Raw genomic sequence first — 18657 nt, 5'->3', positions numbered from 1 at the left:
ACCTCTAATTTTTAGCCTCTCAGTCAGAGGCATAGATAACAACCTGGACTGGTGACTGGCCTCTGAAGTGGAAAAGAGTCTTGTGGGGACTAAGCCCGTAAATTGTGAAGTCTGATGCTATCTATCTGTGGATAGAGATATCACAATTGAGTTGAATTTTTGGATACCATGCTGCTGTACAAGAATTGCTTGTTGGTATAGGGAAGTCCACATACATTGGAATTGGGTCCAGGAATGACCAAGTGACCTGGAAGATAAATCAACAGAAATAAGCTCATGTGAACAACAGAGAGGGAAAGAAGATGTAATAAAAATGAGTAAGGGTACAACAATCTGTGGGACACTAACAAAAGATCTAACATTCATACTAAGGTTCCAGAAGTAGAGAACAAATAGTATATTACAGTGAAAAATATTTGACAAAAAAAATAGCCAAAGATCCTTAAATTTAGTAAAAAATAAAAACCCAAAGATTTTTTTTAAAGTTCAGCAAAAGTCAAGTGTAATAAAACCAAAAAATTATATGCCCAGACATATTATAGTCAATTGCTAAAAACTAAAGATTAAAAAATTATAGAATAGGCAGTAAGACAATATGTTACCTTGAGGAAAACAACAATTTGGATGATACGGATTTTTCATAATAGACACTTAGGCAATGATACTTTTTTTTCAAATATTTTATTTATTCATTTTTAGAGAGGAAAGGGAGGGAGATAGATAGATAGATAGATAGAGAGAGAGAGAGAGAGAGAGAGAGAGAGAGAGAGGGAAACATCATTGTGTGGTTGCTGGGGGTCATGGCCTGCAACCCAGGCATGTACCCTGATGGAATCAAACCTGCGACACTTTGGTTCGCAGCCCGCACTCAATCCACTGACCTATGCCAGCCAGGGCTGATACAACATTTTTAAGGCATGGAAAGAAAATAACTGTTAACCAAGAATTCTATACTGGGTAGAAATATCCTTCAGGAAGGAAAGTAAAAGACTTTATCAGATGAAGAAAAACTAAAATAATGTGTAGCCAGGTACCCAACTCAAAAATAATTTTAAAGGGGCTGTTCATGGACAGCAGAAACAAAGCTACAAGGAAACTGGGAACATCAGGAATGAAGGAAGATCAACAAAAATAGTAAATATCTTTGTAAATATAACAGACTATTCTCCTACTGAGGTCTTTAAAAAACATTTCATGGTTAAAAAAAATTATAATGTCTGATGAGGTTTTTGATGTATGCAGATGTAATTTATAAGACAAATATAATACAAAAGTAGAGGGGTAAAGGGAGCTTTACCATGGTAAAGTTTCTATATTCCACTTGAAATGGTGAAATATTGATTCTAAGTTGATTGTGGGAAGTCAAGTGGGTACATTATAATCAATTCCTCAGATCCATTACTACAATAGTATACAAAAAGATATAGTCAAAATCAAGATGCAACACATTTTCAAGAATGTATGGCTATTCTAGTAATACTGTTTATAACTATACTACAGGTCTATTATATGCCTAGACTTGGGGATACAGACACCAATAAACACAAAGGAATCTGCTTTAAGGGAATACATAAGGTATCCTGGTCTTTTCTAAAACTCAAGGTCTAATTCAATGCTCTGCCACACAATCAAATTAAAACCTCCCGATATTTTAATTTCTATTCTATTTCTATCCCTCATAGGGGGAATTTCTACCTGGCTATGGTATCTTTTTTATGGTTTCAAGATATAATTTATAAACTTCAAAATTCACTCTTTTAAATTATACAGCTGAGTGACTGTAAATGCATCCTCAAGTTTGTACAACCATACAACTGTATAGTTCCAGAATATCTTAATCAACCGCTCCCTGCAAAAACCCATACTCATTAGCAATCTCCGTTCTTGTCTCAGCCCCTGGAAACCAATAATTTACTTTCTGTCTCTATGGTTTTACCTATTGTAGACATTTCATAAAAATGGAATCATACCACTGGTGGCATTTTATGTCTAGCTTCTTTAACTTAGTATGTTTTCAAGGGTGATTCATGTTGTAGTAAGTATCAGTACTTCACACCTTTTTATGGATGAATAATACTATATTATATGGATGGACCAAATTTCAATGAGCCATTCATCAGCTGATAAAAACTGGGGTTGTTTTCAGTATTTTAACTATTACAAATAAAGCTTCTATGAACATGTGTGGACACATTTTTGTGTGAAATGATGTTTTTGATTCTTATACCTAGGAGCTGAATTGCTAGGTCAGATAGTAACTGTATATTTAAAATTTTAAGGAACTGCCAAACTGTTTTCCAAAGCAACTGCACCATTTCACATCACCACCAGCAATATTTGATGGTTCAAATTCATCTACATACTTAATAACACTTGTTATTGCCTGTCTTTCTCTTTATAGTCATCCTGGTTGGATCACATTGTGGTTTTTATTTGTATTTCGAAAATGAATTATGATGCTGAGCACCTTTTCATGTGATAGTTGTCCATTTGTATTTCTTTGAACAAATCTCTATTCAAATTCTCTGTCTGCCTTTACTTGGATTATTTGTCTTTTTGTTGAGTGGTAGAAGCCTCTTATATTCTGGATACAAGACACTATGATATCTTTGACTAAAATTTGTAGTGTTCCCAATATATAAGTAGTCACTGAATACAATCATTTCTTTTCAATGAGCATACATTTCTTGTTTCCTAGATGCACAATTATCATCTTAGCTCAAGCCTTTAACACCTAGTGCCTACACTAATCATTGAGCAATATAATTTTCAGGCTGATCTATGGCAACAGTTTTTTATGAGGTCTTCTTTCCTATGTATTTAAAAGCACCTCTCAAATTATCTTTCACCATGAATTTCTTGATATATATGGCCTTGTTTATAAAACATTTTTACTTTTTTATTAATGCAGATATTACAATGAAAACCTTTTATAATTTTAAGGGTTGATAATTTTTCAGGATTGACATACAAAGTTATTGTTCTCTTTTAGCATGAGGGGAGAGTAGTACAGAGAAGTAGGTAAGAGAGGATATCATTATTAAAAATAACTATCTATACGTATAACCTGCTTTAGAAATTCATTTGCATTGATGGAATACTTTTTTAAGTTTTAATTAGAAAGAGAAGGAGACAGACAGTGATGTATTAATATCTTTGATAGCAAGAGTATATGGGGTAATGCTGAGATGGTAATGAGTCAAACTGATAAAAGGATGAGGACCTTAGTCCTCAGTGAGTGGGTAAGGAAAACACACAAAGTGCCTCGAACATAAAGGGAAATACATCAAGGAACTTGAGAAAACACAAAGGATAGCACATTTTGTGTATGAGTCTAAAATCATTCTGGGTCCCATTGACAAAAACCTAACAACATTTTTGTCTTCAACACAGAGGTCACACGGAAACTCCAAATTATTTCAAGTAACATTTGAGGTGATTCATAATTATGGCCCAACTTAATCTTAAACCACTTTGTGTAATGGTTCTTAAAATATAGTTTGTAGAAGAATAATTAGGAAATATCTACATATAATAATTCCTGTGCTTCATTCAGAGACATTAAAAATCATTTAGTTTTGTAGTCCCTGAAATGTCAACTTTAACAAGGCCCCTGGATGATTCTGAGCCAGATGTTCTTTTGGAGACTGCTCTAACAACACTACCACATGCTTATTTTTTCTTTATAATTTTGTATTTAAATACAGTTGACATATAATACTGTATTACTTATATTACTTTTAGGTGTAAAAGCTGGTGATTTCCATTTTTATACATTACAATGTGCTCATCCCATTAATATTAGTAATCATCTGTCACCGTGCAAACTTATTGCAATATTATTGACTATATTCCCCTTCATCTTTTTCACCCATTCTCCTCTCCCCCTACTTTCTGGTAATCATCTCTTAGGTCTCTGTTTCTATGAGTCTATGTTTTGTTTGTTTGTTTGATTGTTATTTTTTTTTTAGATTACACATATAAGTCAAACCATACAGTATTTGTCTTTCTCTGACTTATTTCAATTCTCAGAGTAGCATACAGTACTATAAACATTTACATTTGTCTTTCTGGAGTAGGATTCAAAAAGCAATAAATGGGAAACCAAACCTAGCAGGGTAAATACAAGAAGATAAAGAATCCAAGCAGGGTAAAGGCAGACTTTCTTAAGGGTGCAAGTAAAACTGGAGTGAGGGTGGGTACCAAGCACAAAGTAAGAAAAATTTAGGCATGTGTATTCTGATAGAGTAAAGACAACTTCAGGGGCCCTGGCTTGTGTGGCTCAATGGACTGCATGCCACCCTGCAAACTGAAAGGTAGCCGGTTCAACTCCCAGTCAAGGCACATGCCTGGGCTGCAGGCCAGGCCGCCCAATGGGGATGTGCGAGAGGCAGCTGAGGAAGGTATCTCTCACACATCGGATGTTTCTCACCCTCTCTTTCTCCCTCCTTTCCCCTCTCTCTAAAAATAAAGAAAATCTTTAAAAAGAAAAGATAACTTCCAGGTATCCCAGAAATAGACAGGACTGAGCACAGAAGGGGCAGGATTTCTCAAATAATGGAATAAGTTCCATAAGCAAACACTTTTCTCAGTGGAACAGCAATACCTGTTAGAAATTATTTTTAATAATCATTTCAAGCCCCTGGAAATTATTGTAAGGGCATATAACAACTGAAAAAAAAAAACATTCACTCAAGAAAATCTATCAATCTCAGAAATAATGATGAGGGTCTGTGGCATTTGAGCCAGGGCTCACTAAATTAACATTCTTTACAACCAAGACTACCAACACCAGCCCAATAGTTCTATGTTGTAAAATTTTTCACCTGAGTTCTCTAAGCAACTTGGGCCAAGGTAATGGGCACTTCCTTTGTAGGACAATGTTTTTATAACATGAGGGACAAGCTATTGTGTATCTCACTCACTCCTGTTAGCTTGTACTGCAAAAGCTATATTCCAGGCTAGCATAGCCAAGAGGAAACAGTAGGTCATAAGAATGAAGAAGCTCTTCCTAAAAGAGAAATTTATTTAATTTATTTGAAAGAGATTGAAGAATACCATGCCTAGGACTTAAAAGGTTGTTCAAGACTAGAGATGTTGGTGGAGAGCAATTAAGATAAAGGTGGTAGTTTCAAGATACAAGTGAAACAACAGACAAACCAGAAGTTTAATACAAGCATGGAAACAGACACCCAGAAAGAAGCCTCCTAGGATCAAAATAAATTCTATATGTCATAGAAGAGGTGTGTCTGTGTTGGGCTGCACCTACTAGGAACAAACAAAGCAAGATATAAGGGCAAACATGATGGCATTCACAAAGCTGCAACCTCAGCCATCAATGTAACAGAAGCCATACTGACATGATGGCTCAAACAGCCTCTGAACAAACACTGACTTAACAGTAAGCTATTCAGACCAAAGGGCAACACCTAGAAAGCTATATTTAAAAATAAAACCACAGTTATCCCTGAAAATATGGGCACCACTGTGCAGGCACAATGTTGTGTTCCCTCAGAAACAATCACAGAGCCAATCCTTAACCGAATAGACCCTGGTTGAAAGTGGGGAAAACTATAAATAAAAGTAAATTCCCTGAACGGTGATAACAGCCTCCAAGTCACACTTATCCTACTGTAAAGGATAACAATCTAACTGGCTAAAAACAACTTTTGAACAATAAGTGCCTTATGCCAATCCAACAGTGACCCCTAAGTTACAGATAAAAACAAGTGGAAATAATCGGAGTTAGGACATCAGAGACCTTGCATGCAGAGAAAATAGACTTCACAGAATTAGTGCAGCCAAGTCGCTGAAGTTTGATATAGTAAGCAATAAGTAAAACAACTACTGGGTCCAAGAAAATCCTGGATCTAAAAAGTCCAGACATCAACAAAAAATTATGACACAAGCTAAAAAACAGAAAAGTGTGAACAGTAACTAGAAAAAGCTGGCAACAGAAATTGCCTTAGGTGGAGAGGAAGATGGTAATGACTTTGGAGGGAGCATATTCCACTTCCTCCCTACACACTGGAGAAAATCCTAGCCAGTCTACAGAGAAACAGAGCAAACAGCCAACAGTACCTCAGCATATACGAAAATAAGAGACCAAAAATTGTAGCGGAACCGAAAAACCAGCCAGTAAGGAAAGTGCTTCAGGACAATAAGGTCCCAGGGACCAGCTTGGGGATCAGGGAGGCTGCAGCCCCAGGCCCTGAGCCCCCAGGGTCTGCCACAGGGTTCTTGGGAAACAGCTGGGGCAACTGCTCCCTCCCTGCCCAAACAAGGTCTGAGCAGCACCAGGAGAAACCCTGTTGCTAGCAAACACACAGGGGCTGTGAGCACCCACAGAGTCTGTGGACAATGGCAGAGTTGCCAGTGGTGCAGGGGCGGGCCCTGACCCCCATAGTCACCAGTCTGGCTGGAGAATTGGGCTGTGGGAGAGGCCAGGCCACTGTATGGAGTAGCAGGCTTGAGTAGGAGGAATTTCTCAAAAAGAAAAAGTGAAAAGACAGACACTGTTTGGGGAATTCTCCTACAGGAATCACTCCGGCCTCCCTGCCTCCCAACCGGGCAGCGATAAGGTTGTGAGGAATACCCTGTGCACCCCCATAGCACTGGGAAGGGTTAGGCAGCCTGGCCAAGCACATGCATGTGCACCCACACCCCAGCCCACAGCGGTAACCCGGGGGAAAAGGCCTGGATCCTACACCCAAGGTGCAGGGGAGAGGTGCCAGGATAGCTCCCCAGAGAGTGCATGCCGCTGACTGAGTGCAGATCAAGAAGGAAGAAAAGCCATACCAATAGCCCCTCAGCCTGCTGCAGCCAGCAAGACCAGAAAAACCAGTTTGGCCACTTTGAAATCAAGAGGCTTTTTACTTTTATTCTATTTTTACTTTTTTAAAATGATTTTCTATTTTTTAATTTTTATTTTTCTTTTCTCTTTCAATTCCTTTTTCTTCTCTTTCCTTCTTTCTTATTGTATTCCTTCTTCCTTTCTTTCCAATTTTAATTCTTCCTCCTTCCTTTGTCTGCCTTTTTTTAATACCTACAAGTGAGACAAAACAAACAAAAAACAAAAACAAAAAAACAAAAAAAAATCTGGAACTGTGAAAAGACCACAGTTGGACCCAAAGAAGGGGCATCACAACAGCTGTGACAGTGAAACAAATTTCACTCTGCTAATACAGAGAACCTGCAAGTTATTGGATATTTGTATTATTATTATTATTATTATTATTATTATTTTTCCATTATTCTTACCTCTTTTATTTTAATAGTATTTTTGTATCCCTCTTCTTTCTGTGTAGTCTCCTTTGCTAGGCTGATTATATTGTATCATTTGACAGGTTTACCCTGATATCTCTTTCATAGTATATTGCTAATTTACTGCCCTTCACTTCACTTGTGACCCATTAGCACACTACTCAAGGTCCTATACTCCCTATTCTTGATATCTAGATCACATAGATTCTGTCATATGATTGTTGCTCTAATATTATTGTAAATAATAGCTGTTCCATACAATTGTATGGAACACCCCTTCAAAATATCCCTCCCAGATCTTAGCCCACTTCATGGTTTCCTGAACTCGATTAATGTAGTGGATAACTCTATACTCTCACACACTACACCTATTTACTATCCTTTATTCTCACCTTACCTCAGAATCTGACCTCCCACAACCTCTCTGCTTTCTAGATCCAACTCACAATCCTTCCTTCCCCAACAAGAGTTTATCTTCCTTCCACCCTTTATAAAAATGGGCTAGCTGGGTGGAAAATCATGGTTAATGCTATCCATAGCCAAAGGATCTCCTGTCTCTTCTCTACCAGTTGCTGTTGTGGATATCATAGACCACTCTCTTGTTGTCTTAAACCATTTTGCCTTCCCCCTCCAACTGATGACAAAAAACAGTAGGTAGAAGTGGTGAACACCAGGATACCCACTGGAAGAGGAAACCCAACAACAAAGGAACCACCAATGGGTAAAACCAGAAGAAGGTGAAGGCTGGAGTGGAAACCACACAAACTTCAATCCAGCACTTATCTGGAAATACAACTAAACAGAATGGAGAAATTACCCAAAACAAACAACTGAACAAGAGCAAGAGAGAATCCTGAAAACCTTGTACACATGAAAGAACCAGCTTCAACACAACCTGCCATCACCAGCACAAGAAAATGCAGGGATGGTGGACAGAATGACCCTCAGTTAACCAACTGGTGGGAGGGCCCACCAAAGAAAGACACAACAACAATCAAAACCCAAAGACAAACACAGAGCCAACTTAAACAACAGCCCAAGACCAGTGAGCTCAGGAGGTCAAGGAGACTGCACCACTGAATCTCACAGGTAGTATAACACAGAAGTACATACCATAAACCCAGGGAGCCAGAACAGATCAATTTAAGAAGCTGAAGCTAACAAGAAGAGTCTCACAAACAATGGGAAGACAAAGAAACAATCCCAAAATGAATGGAAAGAAGGAAGCCTCAGAAAAAAATGCTAAATGAAATAGAGGCAACTCAACTATCAGATATAGACTTCAAAGCAGTGGTTACCAGGAAGCTCAATGAGCTCACAATGAATTACCAGAAACTACAGGGAAACTACAAACTCACTGCAAACTATATCAGCATGAAAAAGGAAATAGAAACTATCAACAAGGGCCAAGAGGAAATGAAGAATATAGTTTCTAAACTGAAGAACACAGTAGAAGGAATCAAAAGCAGGACTGATGAAGCAGAAGATCAGATCAGCGAGCTAGAGGACAAAGGAGGAAAAAAAACACCCAAAACAAGCAAGAAAAGGAAAAGAGGCTGAGAAAGAATGAAGAGGGATTAAGGGGAATCCAAGACAATATGAAACATAATAATTTCCGTATAACAGGGATACCAGAAGGAGAAGAAGAAGAAAAAGAGATAGAAAACCTATTTGCAAAAGTAATGATGGAAAACGTCCCTCTTTTGATGAGAGGAAAAAGTCACACAAATCCAGGAAACACAGAGAGTCCCAATCAGGAGGAACCCAAAGAGGCCCACCTAAAGACATATCATAATTACAATGTCAAAATGTCAAGACAAAGAGAGAATCTTAAAGGCAGCAAGAGAGAAACAGGAAGTAACATACAAGGGAGCCCCAATAAGGTTAGCAGCTGACTTCTCAATGGAAACACTTCAAGCCAGAGGGGAATGCAAAGAAACATTCCAAGTAATGAGAACCAGAGGCCTGCAACTAAGGCTACTTTACCAAGCAAGGCTCTCAATCAAGATAGAAGGCCAAATAAGGAGCTTCCCAGACAAAAGAAGTCTAAAAGAATACACTTCCACCAAACCACCTCTGCAAGACATGCTAAAGGGACTGCTCTAAGGAAAGGAAGGAGAATAGAGAGAGAGAGATAGGAACACAGGTATGAAAATGGCAATGAATAAGTACCTATCAATAATAACCTTAAATGTACATGCATTAAATGCTCCAATCCAAAGACACAGAGTAACTGAATGGATAAGAAAGCATGACCTACACATATGCTGCCCACTAGAGACCCACCTCAAGACAAAAGGCCTACACAGACTGCAAGTGAAGGGCTGGAAACAAGTTTTCCAAACAAACAGACAGGAAAGAAAGAAGCCAGGATAGCAATATTCATATCAGAAAAAATAGATTTCAAAAAAGGGGCCATAAAGAGAGACCCAGGAGATCACTGCACAATACTCAAGGGAAGAATCCACCAAGAAGGCATAAACATTGTAAATATATATGCACCCAACACAGGAGCACACAAATACATAAAGAAAATCTTAGAGGACTTCAAGAAAGATATTGACAGCAACACAATTGTAGTAGGGGATTTCAACACCCCGCTGTCAAAAATGGATAGATCTTCCAAATAAAGTTTCCACAAGGATATTGTGGCAATGAACAATGCCCTAGATGAAATGGACTTAGCTGATATATACAGGGCCCTTCATCCCAAAGAAGCTAAATACGCTTCTTTTCAAATGCACATAGAACATTTTCAAAGATAGACCACATGATAGGACACAAAACAAGCCTCAACAAATTCAAGAAAATTGAAATCATACCAAGCATTTTCTCAGACCACAAGGGGCTGAAACTAGAAACCAACCCTAAGGGAAAAAACCCGAAAGACTCAAAATCATGGAGATTGATCAGCATGCTATTAAACAATGAATGAGTCAAGAATGAAATTAGGGAAGAAATCAAACAGTTTCTGGAAACAAACAAAAATGAACTCACAACAACCCAAAACTTATGGCACACAGTGAAGGCAGTCCTGAAAGGGAAGTTCATAGTGATACAGGCCTATCTAAAAAAGGTAGAAACATTTCAAACAAACAACCTAACCCTATGCCTAAAAGAACTCAAGCAACAACAAAGACAGCCCAGAGCAAGTAGACAGAAGGAAATAACCAACATCAGAGCAGAATTAAATGACACAGAGACTACAAACACAATTCTCAGGATCAATAAATGCAGGAGCTGCTTCTCTGAAAAGATAAAAAAAATTGACAAGCCTTTAAGCAGGCTCATCAAGAAAAAAAAAAGACAGAGGACCCAAATAAACACAATTAGAACTGAAAGAGGAGAGATTACAACTGACACCACAGAAATACAAAGGATTGTAAGAAATTATTATGAAGAACTATATGCCAAGAAATTTGAAAACCTAAGTGAAATGGACAAATTTCTAGAATATGATCTTCCAAAACTGAATGAAGAGGAATCAGAAAGCCTGAAAAGACCAATAACAGCAGATGAAATTAAAGCAGTAATAAAAAAACTCAAAACACACAGAAGCCCTGGACCAGATGGTTTCACAGGAGAATTCTACAAAGCTTTTTAGGAAGAGGTAACCCCTATCCTTCACAGACTACTGCAAAAAATTCAAAATGATGAAAGACTCACAAACTTTTTATCAAGCCAGCATCATCCTAATCCCAAAACCAGATAAAGACACAACAAAGAAAGAAAACTTCAGGCCAGTATCACTGATGAACACAGAAGGTAAAATCCTCAACAAAGTATTGGCAAATGCATCCAACAATATATTAAAAAGATCATACACCATGACCAAGTGGGATTCATCCCAGGGATGCAAGGGTGGTACAATATTCGCAAATCAGTAAATGTAATACATCACATAAACAAAAACAAAGACAAAAGTCACATGATCATATCAATAGATGAGGAAAAAGCATTTCATAAACTACAGCACCAGTTTATGATAAAAGCACTCAGCAAAGTAGGAATAGAGGGAGCATTCCTCAAGATAATAAAGGCCATATATGAGAGACCTACAGGCAACATCATACTCAATGGGAAAATACTAAAATTTTTCCACTAAGATCAGGAACAAGACAAGGTTGTTCACTTTCACCACTTCTATTCCATATAGTATTGGAACTTTTAGCCACAGCAATCAGACAAGAAAAGGAAATCAAAGGCATCCAAATCAGAAAGGAGGAAACAACGCTGTCATTGTTTGCAGATGACATGATAGTGTACATAGAAAATCCCATAGACTCTGCCAAAAAAGTGCTCGACCTAATAAATCAATTTGGCAAAACAATGGGATACAAAGTCAATATCCAGAAATCAAAGGCATTTTGTATACCAACAATGAAACAGCAGAAGCAGAAATCAAGAATAAAATCCCACTTGATATAGCAAAAAGAAAAATAAAATACCTAGGAACAAACCTAACCAAGGAGGTAAAAGACCTGCATGCAGAAAACTACACAACACTGAAGAAAGAAATCAAGAAAGACACGAACAAATGGAAACATATACCATGTTCATGGGTGGGAAGAATTAACATCATCAAAATGTCCATACTACCCAAAGCAATTTACAGATTCAATGCAATACCTATTAAAGTACCAATGGCATATTTCACAGGCATAGAACAAACACTTCAAAAATGTATATGGAACCATAAATGACCCCAAATAGCTGCTGCAATTTTGAGAAAGAAAAGCAAAGTAGGTGCAATCACAATACCTGACACCAAACTGTACTGCAAGGACACTGTAATCATTACAGCCTGGTACTGGCATAGAAACCAGCACATGGACCAACAGAACAGAACAGAGAGCCCAGAAATGAACCCAAGTCTCTACAGTCAATTAATATTTGACAAAGTGGGCAGCAACATAAAATGAAGTAAAAATAGCCTATTCAACAAATGGTGTTGGGAGAACTGGAGAGGTACATGTAAAAACAATGAAATTGAAGCACCAATTTACACCGTATACAAAAATAAACTCAAGGTGGATAAAAGATTTAAGTATCAGCCATGACTCTATTAAAGTCCTAGAGGACAGCACAGGCAGAAAATTCTCAGACATTTCACGCAGAAACATTTTTACTGACATGTCTCCCAGAGCAAGGGACATAAATGAAAGAATAAACAAAGGGGACCTCATCAAAATGAAAAGCTTCTGCACAGCTAAATAAAACAGTATCAAAATTAAAAGAGAACCAACTGTATGGGAAAACATAATTGCCAATGATACCTTAGACAAGAGTTTAATCTCCAAAATATATAAAGAATTTATATGACTCTACTCTAAGAAGATAAGGAACCCAATTAAAAAATGGGCAAAGGACTTGAACAGACACTTCTCCAAGGAGGACATACAGATGATCCAGAGACACATGAAAAGATGTTCAGTATTGCTAGCTATCAGAGAGATGCAAATTAAAACCAGAGTGAGATACCACTTCACACCAGTCAGAATGGTCATCATAAACAAAGCAACAAACCACAAGTATTGGAGAGGTTGTGGAGAAAAAGGGGACCCAAGTGCACTGATGGTGGGATTGCAGACTGGTACAACCACTATGGAAAACAATATGGAATTTTCTGAGAAAACCAAAAATGGATCTGTCTTTGACCCAGCAATTCCTATGCTAGGATTATATCTTAAAAACCCTGAAACACCAATCCAAAAGAACCTAGGCACCCCAATGCTCATAGCAGCACAATTTACAATAGCCAAGTGCTGAAAGCAATCTAGGTGCCCATCAGTAAATCAACAGATAAAAAAAAACTATGGTGTATTTACACAGTGGAATTCTATGCAGCAGAAAGAAAGAAGGAGCTCCTGCCTTTTGTGACAGCATGGATGGAACTGGGAAGCATTATGCTAAGTGAAATAAGCCAGGCAGTGAAAGACCAATACCATATGATCTCACCTTTAACAGGAACCTAAACAGAGAAACAAGCCAATAAGTGAAATATAACCAAAGACACTGAAATAGGGACCAGGCTGACAGTGTCCAGAGGAGAGAGGGGAGTGAATTTCAGGGGAATTTCAGGGGGAAAGGTGAAGCATTTACAGGAACAAGTATAAAGGGCACATCGACAAAAACTAGGGATGAGTGGAAATGGGAGGTAGGTGGGGAGGGCTAGGTGGGTAGGCTGGGATGGGAGTAAAAAATAGAAAGTTGTACTGCAACAACAATTAAAATAAAATGAAAAAATAAAAAGGTAAAATAATAAAATAAAAAAGCAGCATAAGTATTTCATGTATATAAAAGTAAATACAAGAAGGCACTGTTAAAGTGTTGAAAATACTGCCAGGCTCTGTGGTGAGGAGAGGCATAAGGCAAATACAGTTTTGTGATTTTAAAATTAATGAGACATTTTAACTCTAAGCTTTGCACACATATGAAGAAAATAATAAATTAAGTAAAATATATTAAAAAAAGAAAGAAACCCACTCTAGTCTTACAACTAGAGTAAAACTGTCAATATCAATCACTATGATTAAGAATTTTTGAGGTTAGAACTATAGCAATTAGAATCCACTTTTTGATGTGTAAGAAGGCAGTTTTTAGAGGCTTCAGGGTTGAGGGAAATGGTGTCTTGGCTTAGGTAATATCAATCTTCTCCATTTGGAAAATGGGCTAAATACTGAAAGTATACTGTAGACCAATAATAGAAATTTCTTGGAGGGCAAGAAGAGTTGAGATACAAAGCTTAATGTAATTAAACAACTGTAAGGGAAAACTGGGAATGAAAATTCAAATTATCCTATATTCAATCTGAATCAGCCCATAAAATAACAATTTTAAGGTGAAGGGTAGGACCTTGGATGGGTCCTTGTTCATCAAAACCTAAAAAATAAGTAATGTTAGAATATACTTAATGATTTTTTGAAATAACATTCTTTACTTTAATGACTTATTCCTGATGAAATACAAATGGACAACAAAAAGTGCTGGTGGAAAAACTCTCAGGAAATATCTCTAGAGAAATGTGCCTTGAAATGGAACTAAATGTCAGGCACCACTGCCACTGCACCAAGACCACGATGGCCACGAGACTCGCTGCCTTCCTCAAGACCTCCTGGGCCAAGGAGCCAGTGCTGGCCACATCCTTCACCATCTGGGGCCTTGCCCCTATACCAAGTATGCTGCCATTCTCAACCAGGTCGCACCCTGCAACTGCCCAGTGTCTGTCCAAGAGGATGCCCTACATGCCCATGGCTGAAGAAACTGAACACCTCCACTGACCAGAAGGATATCCCCTCCTCTATAGCCCCCAATAAAAATGTGAAAACCAAAATAAAATAGAATTAAATATAAAGTCCTATGCACATTTGTATCACTTTTAAGCAGAAAAATAACAATGAAAACCAGCCACCCCCCTATAATAGCTTAAAGCCAAAGATCTGCCTCATTCAAAGTTAAAAAGAAACCTGGCCATCTGGTTTACTAAATTTGGAATGTACAGACTGCTCCTTCACCACAAAGAATCACAAGGTATTAATTAACTTGCCAATTTGGTGGAGACCATTTCCCATAAACTCAGTGATATCAAGCAGACTCCCTCATTTCAAATACTTATCTATTATTGGTTTATCTTAGACAAAGCTTTGCCATACACACAGTTGTGGCAGAAAAATAGCACAAAGCAGAATTCCTGAAATCATTCACAGTTTCTCTCCAGTAAATATTGTAAATATTCAATTAAATACACTCTATTTCTTTTAAACAGAGATTCATGTAAGATAAAGGTACCAAAGATAAAGAGTTCAGTTTTCAACAAAGTTCTCCTCCCTTAAAAAAGTATATTCCATTTTCAACAATTCATTTCAAAGAAAAATCTGCCACTACAAGAAGTTAAAAAAAATTTAAACTTTTTAAAAAGATTTTATTTACTTATTTTTAGAGAGGGAAGGGAGGGAGAACGAGAGAGAGAGAAATATCAATGTGCCGTTGCTGGGAGGCCATGGCCTGCAACCCAGCCATGTGCCCTGACTGGGAATCAAAAGAATTTTTTTAAACCCTGTAATTTTGAGTGTTGACTTACAAGAAATGTGAATTATCATAGCAAAACCTTCACAGAACAATAGAGTTCCTTAATCCCTTTTGATATCAATATGTGAAACCCCAAAATGATAACTTGCTTGCATTGATATTGATTAAAGTAATAAAATCAAAATTTATTTTGACAGCATCTAAAATAATCACTTGAACAATATTATACATGAAATATTTTTTTTAGTTGACCCTTTTTCCTGAGCCCCACAAAGGAGACTATATCAAATAGAACACAAATCTCTACTCAAGTACAATTTATTGTTCATGAAAAAGGCACATTAATCAAAGCATATAAAAGCCTCTCATTTGCAGAATTAACTATGTACATTAGCTTTGTACATTTTAAGATAGCCATATTATAAGAAGTGGTCTGTAACTGTGAAAGTTCTCATATTTCTTTTTACAGAGAGTGATCTCCGATTGACCCCCAACCTCTCAGTGGTCTATATTTCTATTTTTCAGGAAAAATGAATGTCATAACCTTGTAAATTTTATGTTGTGGCTGATGAAGATATATGTTAGATCTGATAAACATAAAAGTCTGATTATAGACATCCAGTTCTAAATTCTAATTCTTTTTATTTCAAACACAGCATGTGCTATAGTAAAAAAAAAAAATCATGTTATATGACTAAAGCACAAGACCAATCGCTAATTTACATTTATATAAATCAATCTGGATAGAAAAAAGAGGTAAATTTTTGTCATAATCATTAACAAACCTGAGGCTCTGCAAATACATTCTTCATATTGTTGATTGGGCCATATGGTACCCTACTGCCTTCAAAGAGGTGTAACCACTTGCTGGTCATTTCTTCTTCAAACCTAGAAACATACCAAAAAATTATGCATCTTTTATACTCTAAAGAATGTAATGCAATCTTTTTTTTTCTCATGTGACCCTCTTTTTAGCAACTGATAATGACCGTGTTTTCTAGTTTATTTGCTTCTAGTTTTGAGAGAATATTGTCTACATAAAATGACTTGAGTTGTACTGCACTGGTAAAAATAGCCAACCAGATCCAATTGTTGAAAATCCACCATTAGAGATGTAATTCCTATTTCTGTCCTTATGTACTTGTGATAGACATTTCCCTGGAGAAGAGAGACCATGTGGAAAATTACATTAGTTAAGTTTCAATGTGTCATTGTGCTCCTTATAAAAAATAATAATAACATAATTATTATTTTGAGCAATTTTGAGCATGATATCATTGCACAAAGTACTTTTTATGTCTCAGGTATAAAGATCAGGTTAAAGACACTGATATACTATTTTACTCCTCAAAATAAAAAAATGAACTAAGGTGGTTGTTTTAAAAGAAAGGAACAGGTTTTATCACCATTATTTTTAAAGTACATCAGAATTAACAGCACCCTGGCCAATGTAGCTCAGTTGGTTGAAGTGTTGCCCCATGCACCAAATGGTTGGAGGTCAAAGCACATGCCTAGGTTGTGGGTTCAATCCCCAATAAGGCCCCCATATGGGAAGCAGCCAATCAATGATTCTGTCTCACATTGATATTTCTCTCTCACTCTCTCACTTCCTCTCTCTCTAAAATCAATAAACATAAGAAGAATAGCTACAACCATTACCTAAAAACAACCTTAGCTACCTATTTATCCATACTGTGACTTACTCATCAAAACAAATATAGACATGTAAAGACCGATAGCTCAGTTTAGCCAGCAGCACTCAAATTCATGCAAATCTTTTACCTCTATTTTGTTTTTATTCTAATTTAAATTGGACTTTACAGACAAAAAAAATGCTTATTTTATTTCCTTTATTTTCTCTATAAGGAAAGGAAGTGAACCTAATTCATTAATGAGATCTACTCTTTTATATTTCTTCTCTGTTAAGACAGAACAAAATCTTGGATCAAAGATACTCATAGTTTGTAGTTAATAAAGAATTTTACAATTGCTCTTTGTTAAAATAGCAACTTATTTTTAAAGTACCAATATACATGAAAAAGTTTTTCAGGAGCATTAGTTAATGTAGATTAGTGGCAGCAAGTAAATTACTTCAGTAACATGAAAAGCCTAGTGCAAATACAGCAGAAATATTTAGTATTCATGGACTTCTATTCAGCTCTTATACATAGCTAGAATTAACTTCAGACCTGCAGTCTTCATGGACAATTATATTAGAGAACTGGGCCTTTTCTACTATTGAAAAAAGTATGAAAACCCTATCAATACTTTGAGGGCACTTCTCTGATTGCCATCTAGTAGATACAAAGGAAAGAAGAAAGCTTGAATTAATGTATTCTCCAATAGACAGACTACTGTATGAACAAAAATGTTCATACATATTTTATATAAAATAATTTATACCATTATTTTATGTAATTTTACATTAAAACTTCCATATAAATAGGGATCAGATAAAAATTTTAATGAAGGTAATATCACATTTTATTAGGAATGCAATTAATCCTATTCCTGCATCTATTCATTCTACAACCATCTAGAAATTGCCTACTATACAACAGGCATTGATTATTATCTTTAAATATAATGTCTTTCCATTTCCCTATATCATGACAAATAAAATTTTTTCATTATACATTTTAGCCCATAATGTTATAATAATTATGCCTACTTAGTGTACAATAAAATACTTCATTTCTAAATACTAAAAAAGATTTCTTCATGGGAACACCAAAATGCAAAATTAAATGTTTTGCATTAATCAATTCTTCATATCCATATGTTCCTTTTAATGATTGTTATAGTCATCCCCTGGCCAAGACTTCTTAAGATATATATAGATATTATTACCAGAATGATATATGTTGAAAGAATAAAAGAGACACTTAGGATATGGAGCCTTTTTAATCAAAGTGTCAAACATTTGAGTTTTCATAAAAAGATTGTTATAATGGTTAGTCTGCCAAATTTTCCAGACAAGTCAATTTATCACCATTGAACTCACCCAAATGACCTGAAAGATCTACAGAGAAAATATATATCAATAACCAAACACACCCATAGCTTCAGATTTGCCAACAGAAACCTCAGGGGAATATTTGCAGTTTTAGTATTTATATAAGCTTTTCACCACTGGTCAAAAGAGAGGAATTTATTTTATGTCATGGGAAACAATGGATGCACTTTGGAAATGACACTGGGGAGAGAGGCAGCAGCTGAAGATGCAGTTGTGACCACTGTTTGTGTATTTTTGGGAGTGTGGGGGTGGAATTAATGAAAACAAATGCCTTAAACTCAGTCAGAAAGAGACTATCTCTGCATTCCACTGATCTCCGGGGACATACCCACATCTTCTTCTAAAAATCT

At 36.5% G+C, this 18657-nt stretch overlaps 1 protein-coding gene across 13 annotated transcripts in view; it reads right to left on the bottom strand.

Annotated features, from left to right (window-relative positions):
* SUGCT (succinyl-CoA:glutarate-CoA transferase) overlaps positions 1–18657 on the bottom strand; it is a 1092359-nt gene that overhangs the window by 526792 nt on the left and 546910 nt on the right. For all 13 annotated transcript variants that reach the window (XM_045828747.1, XM_045828740.1, XM_045828739.1 and 10 more), the window contains one exon: positions 16077–16179. In XM_045828747.1, coding sequence (XP_045684703.1) covers positions 16077–16179 — 103 coding nt within the window. The remainder of the gene's footprint in view (positions 1–16076; positions 16180–18657) is intronic.

Source organism: Phyllostomus hastatus, unplaced genomic scaffold (assembly GCF_019186645.2).
Source record: "Phyllostomus hastatus isolate PE091 unplaced genomic scaffold, TTU_PhHast_1.1 phas_scaffold_78, whole genome shotgun sequence".
NCBI classification, from domain to species: Eukaryota; Metazoa; Chordata; class Mammalia; order Chiroptera; family Phyllostomidae; genus Phyllostomus; species Phyllostomus hastatus.
This window is presented reverse-complemented; position numbering and strand designations above follow the sequence as displayed.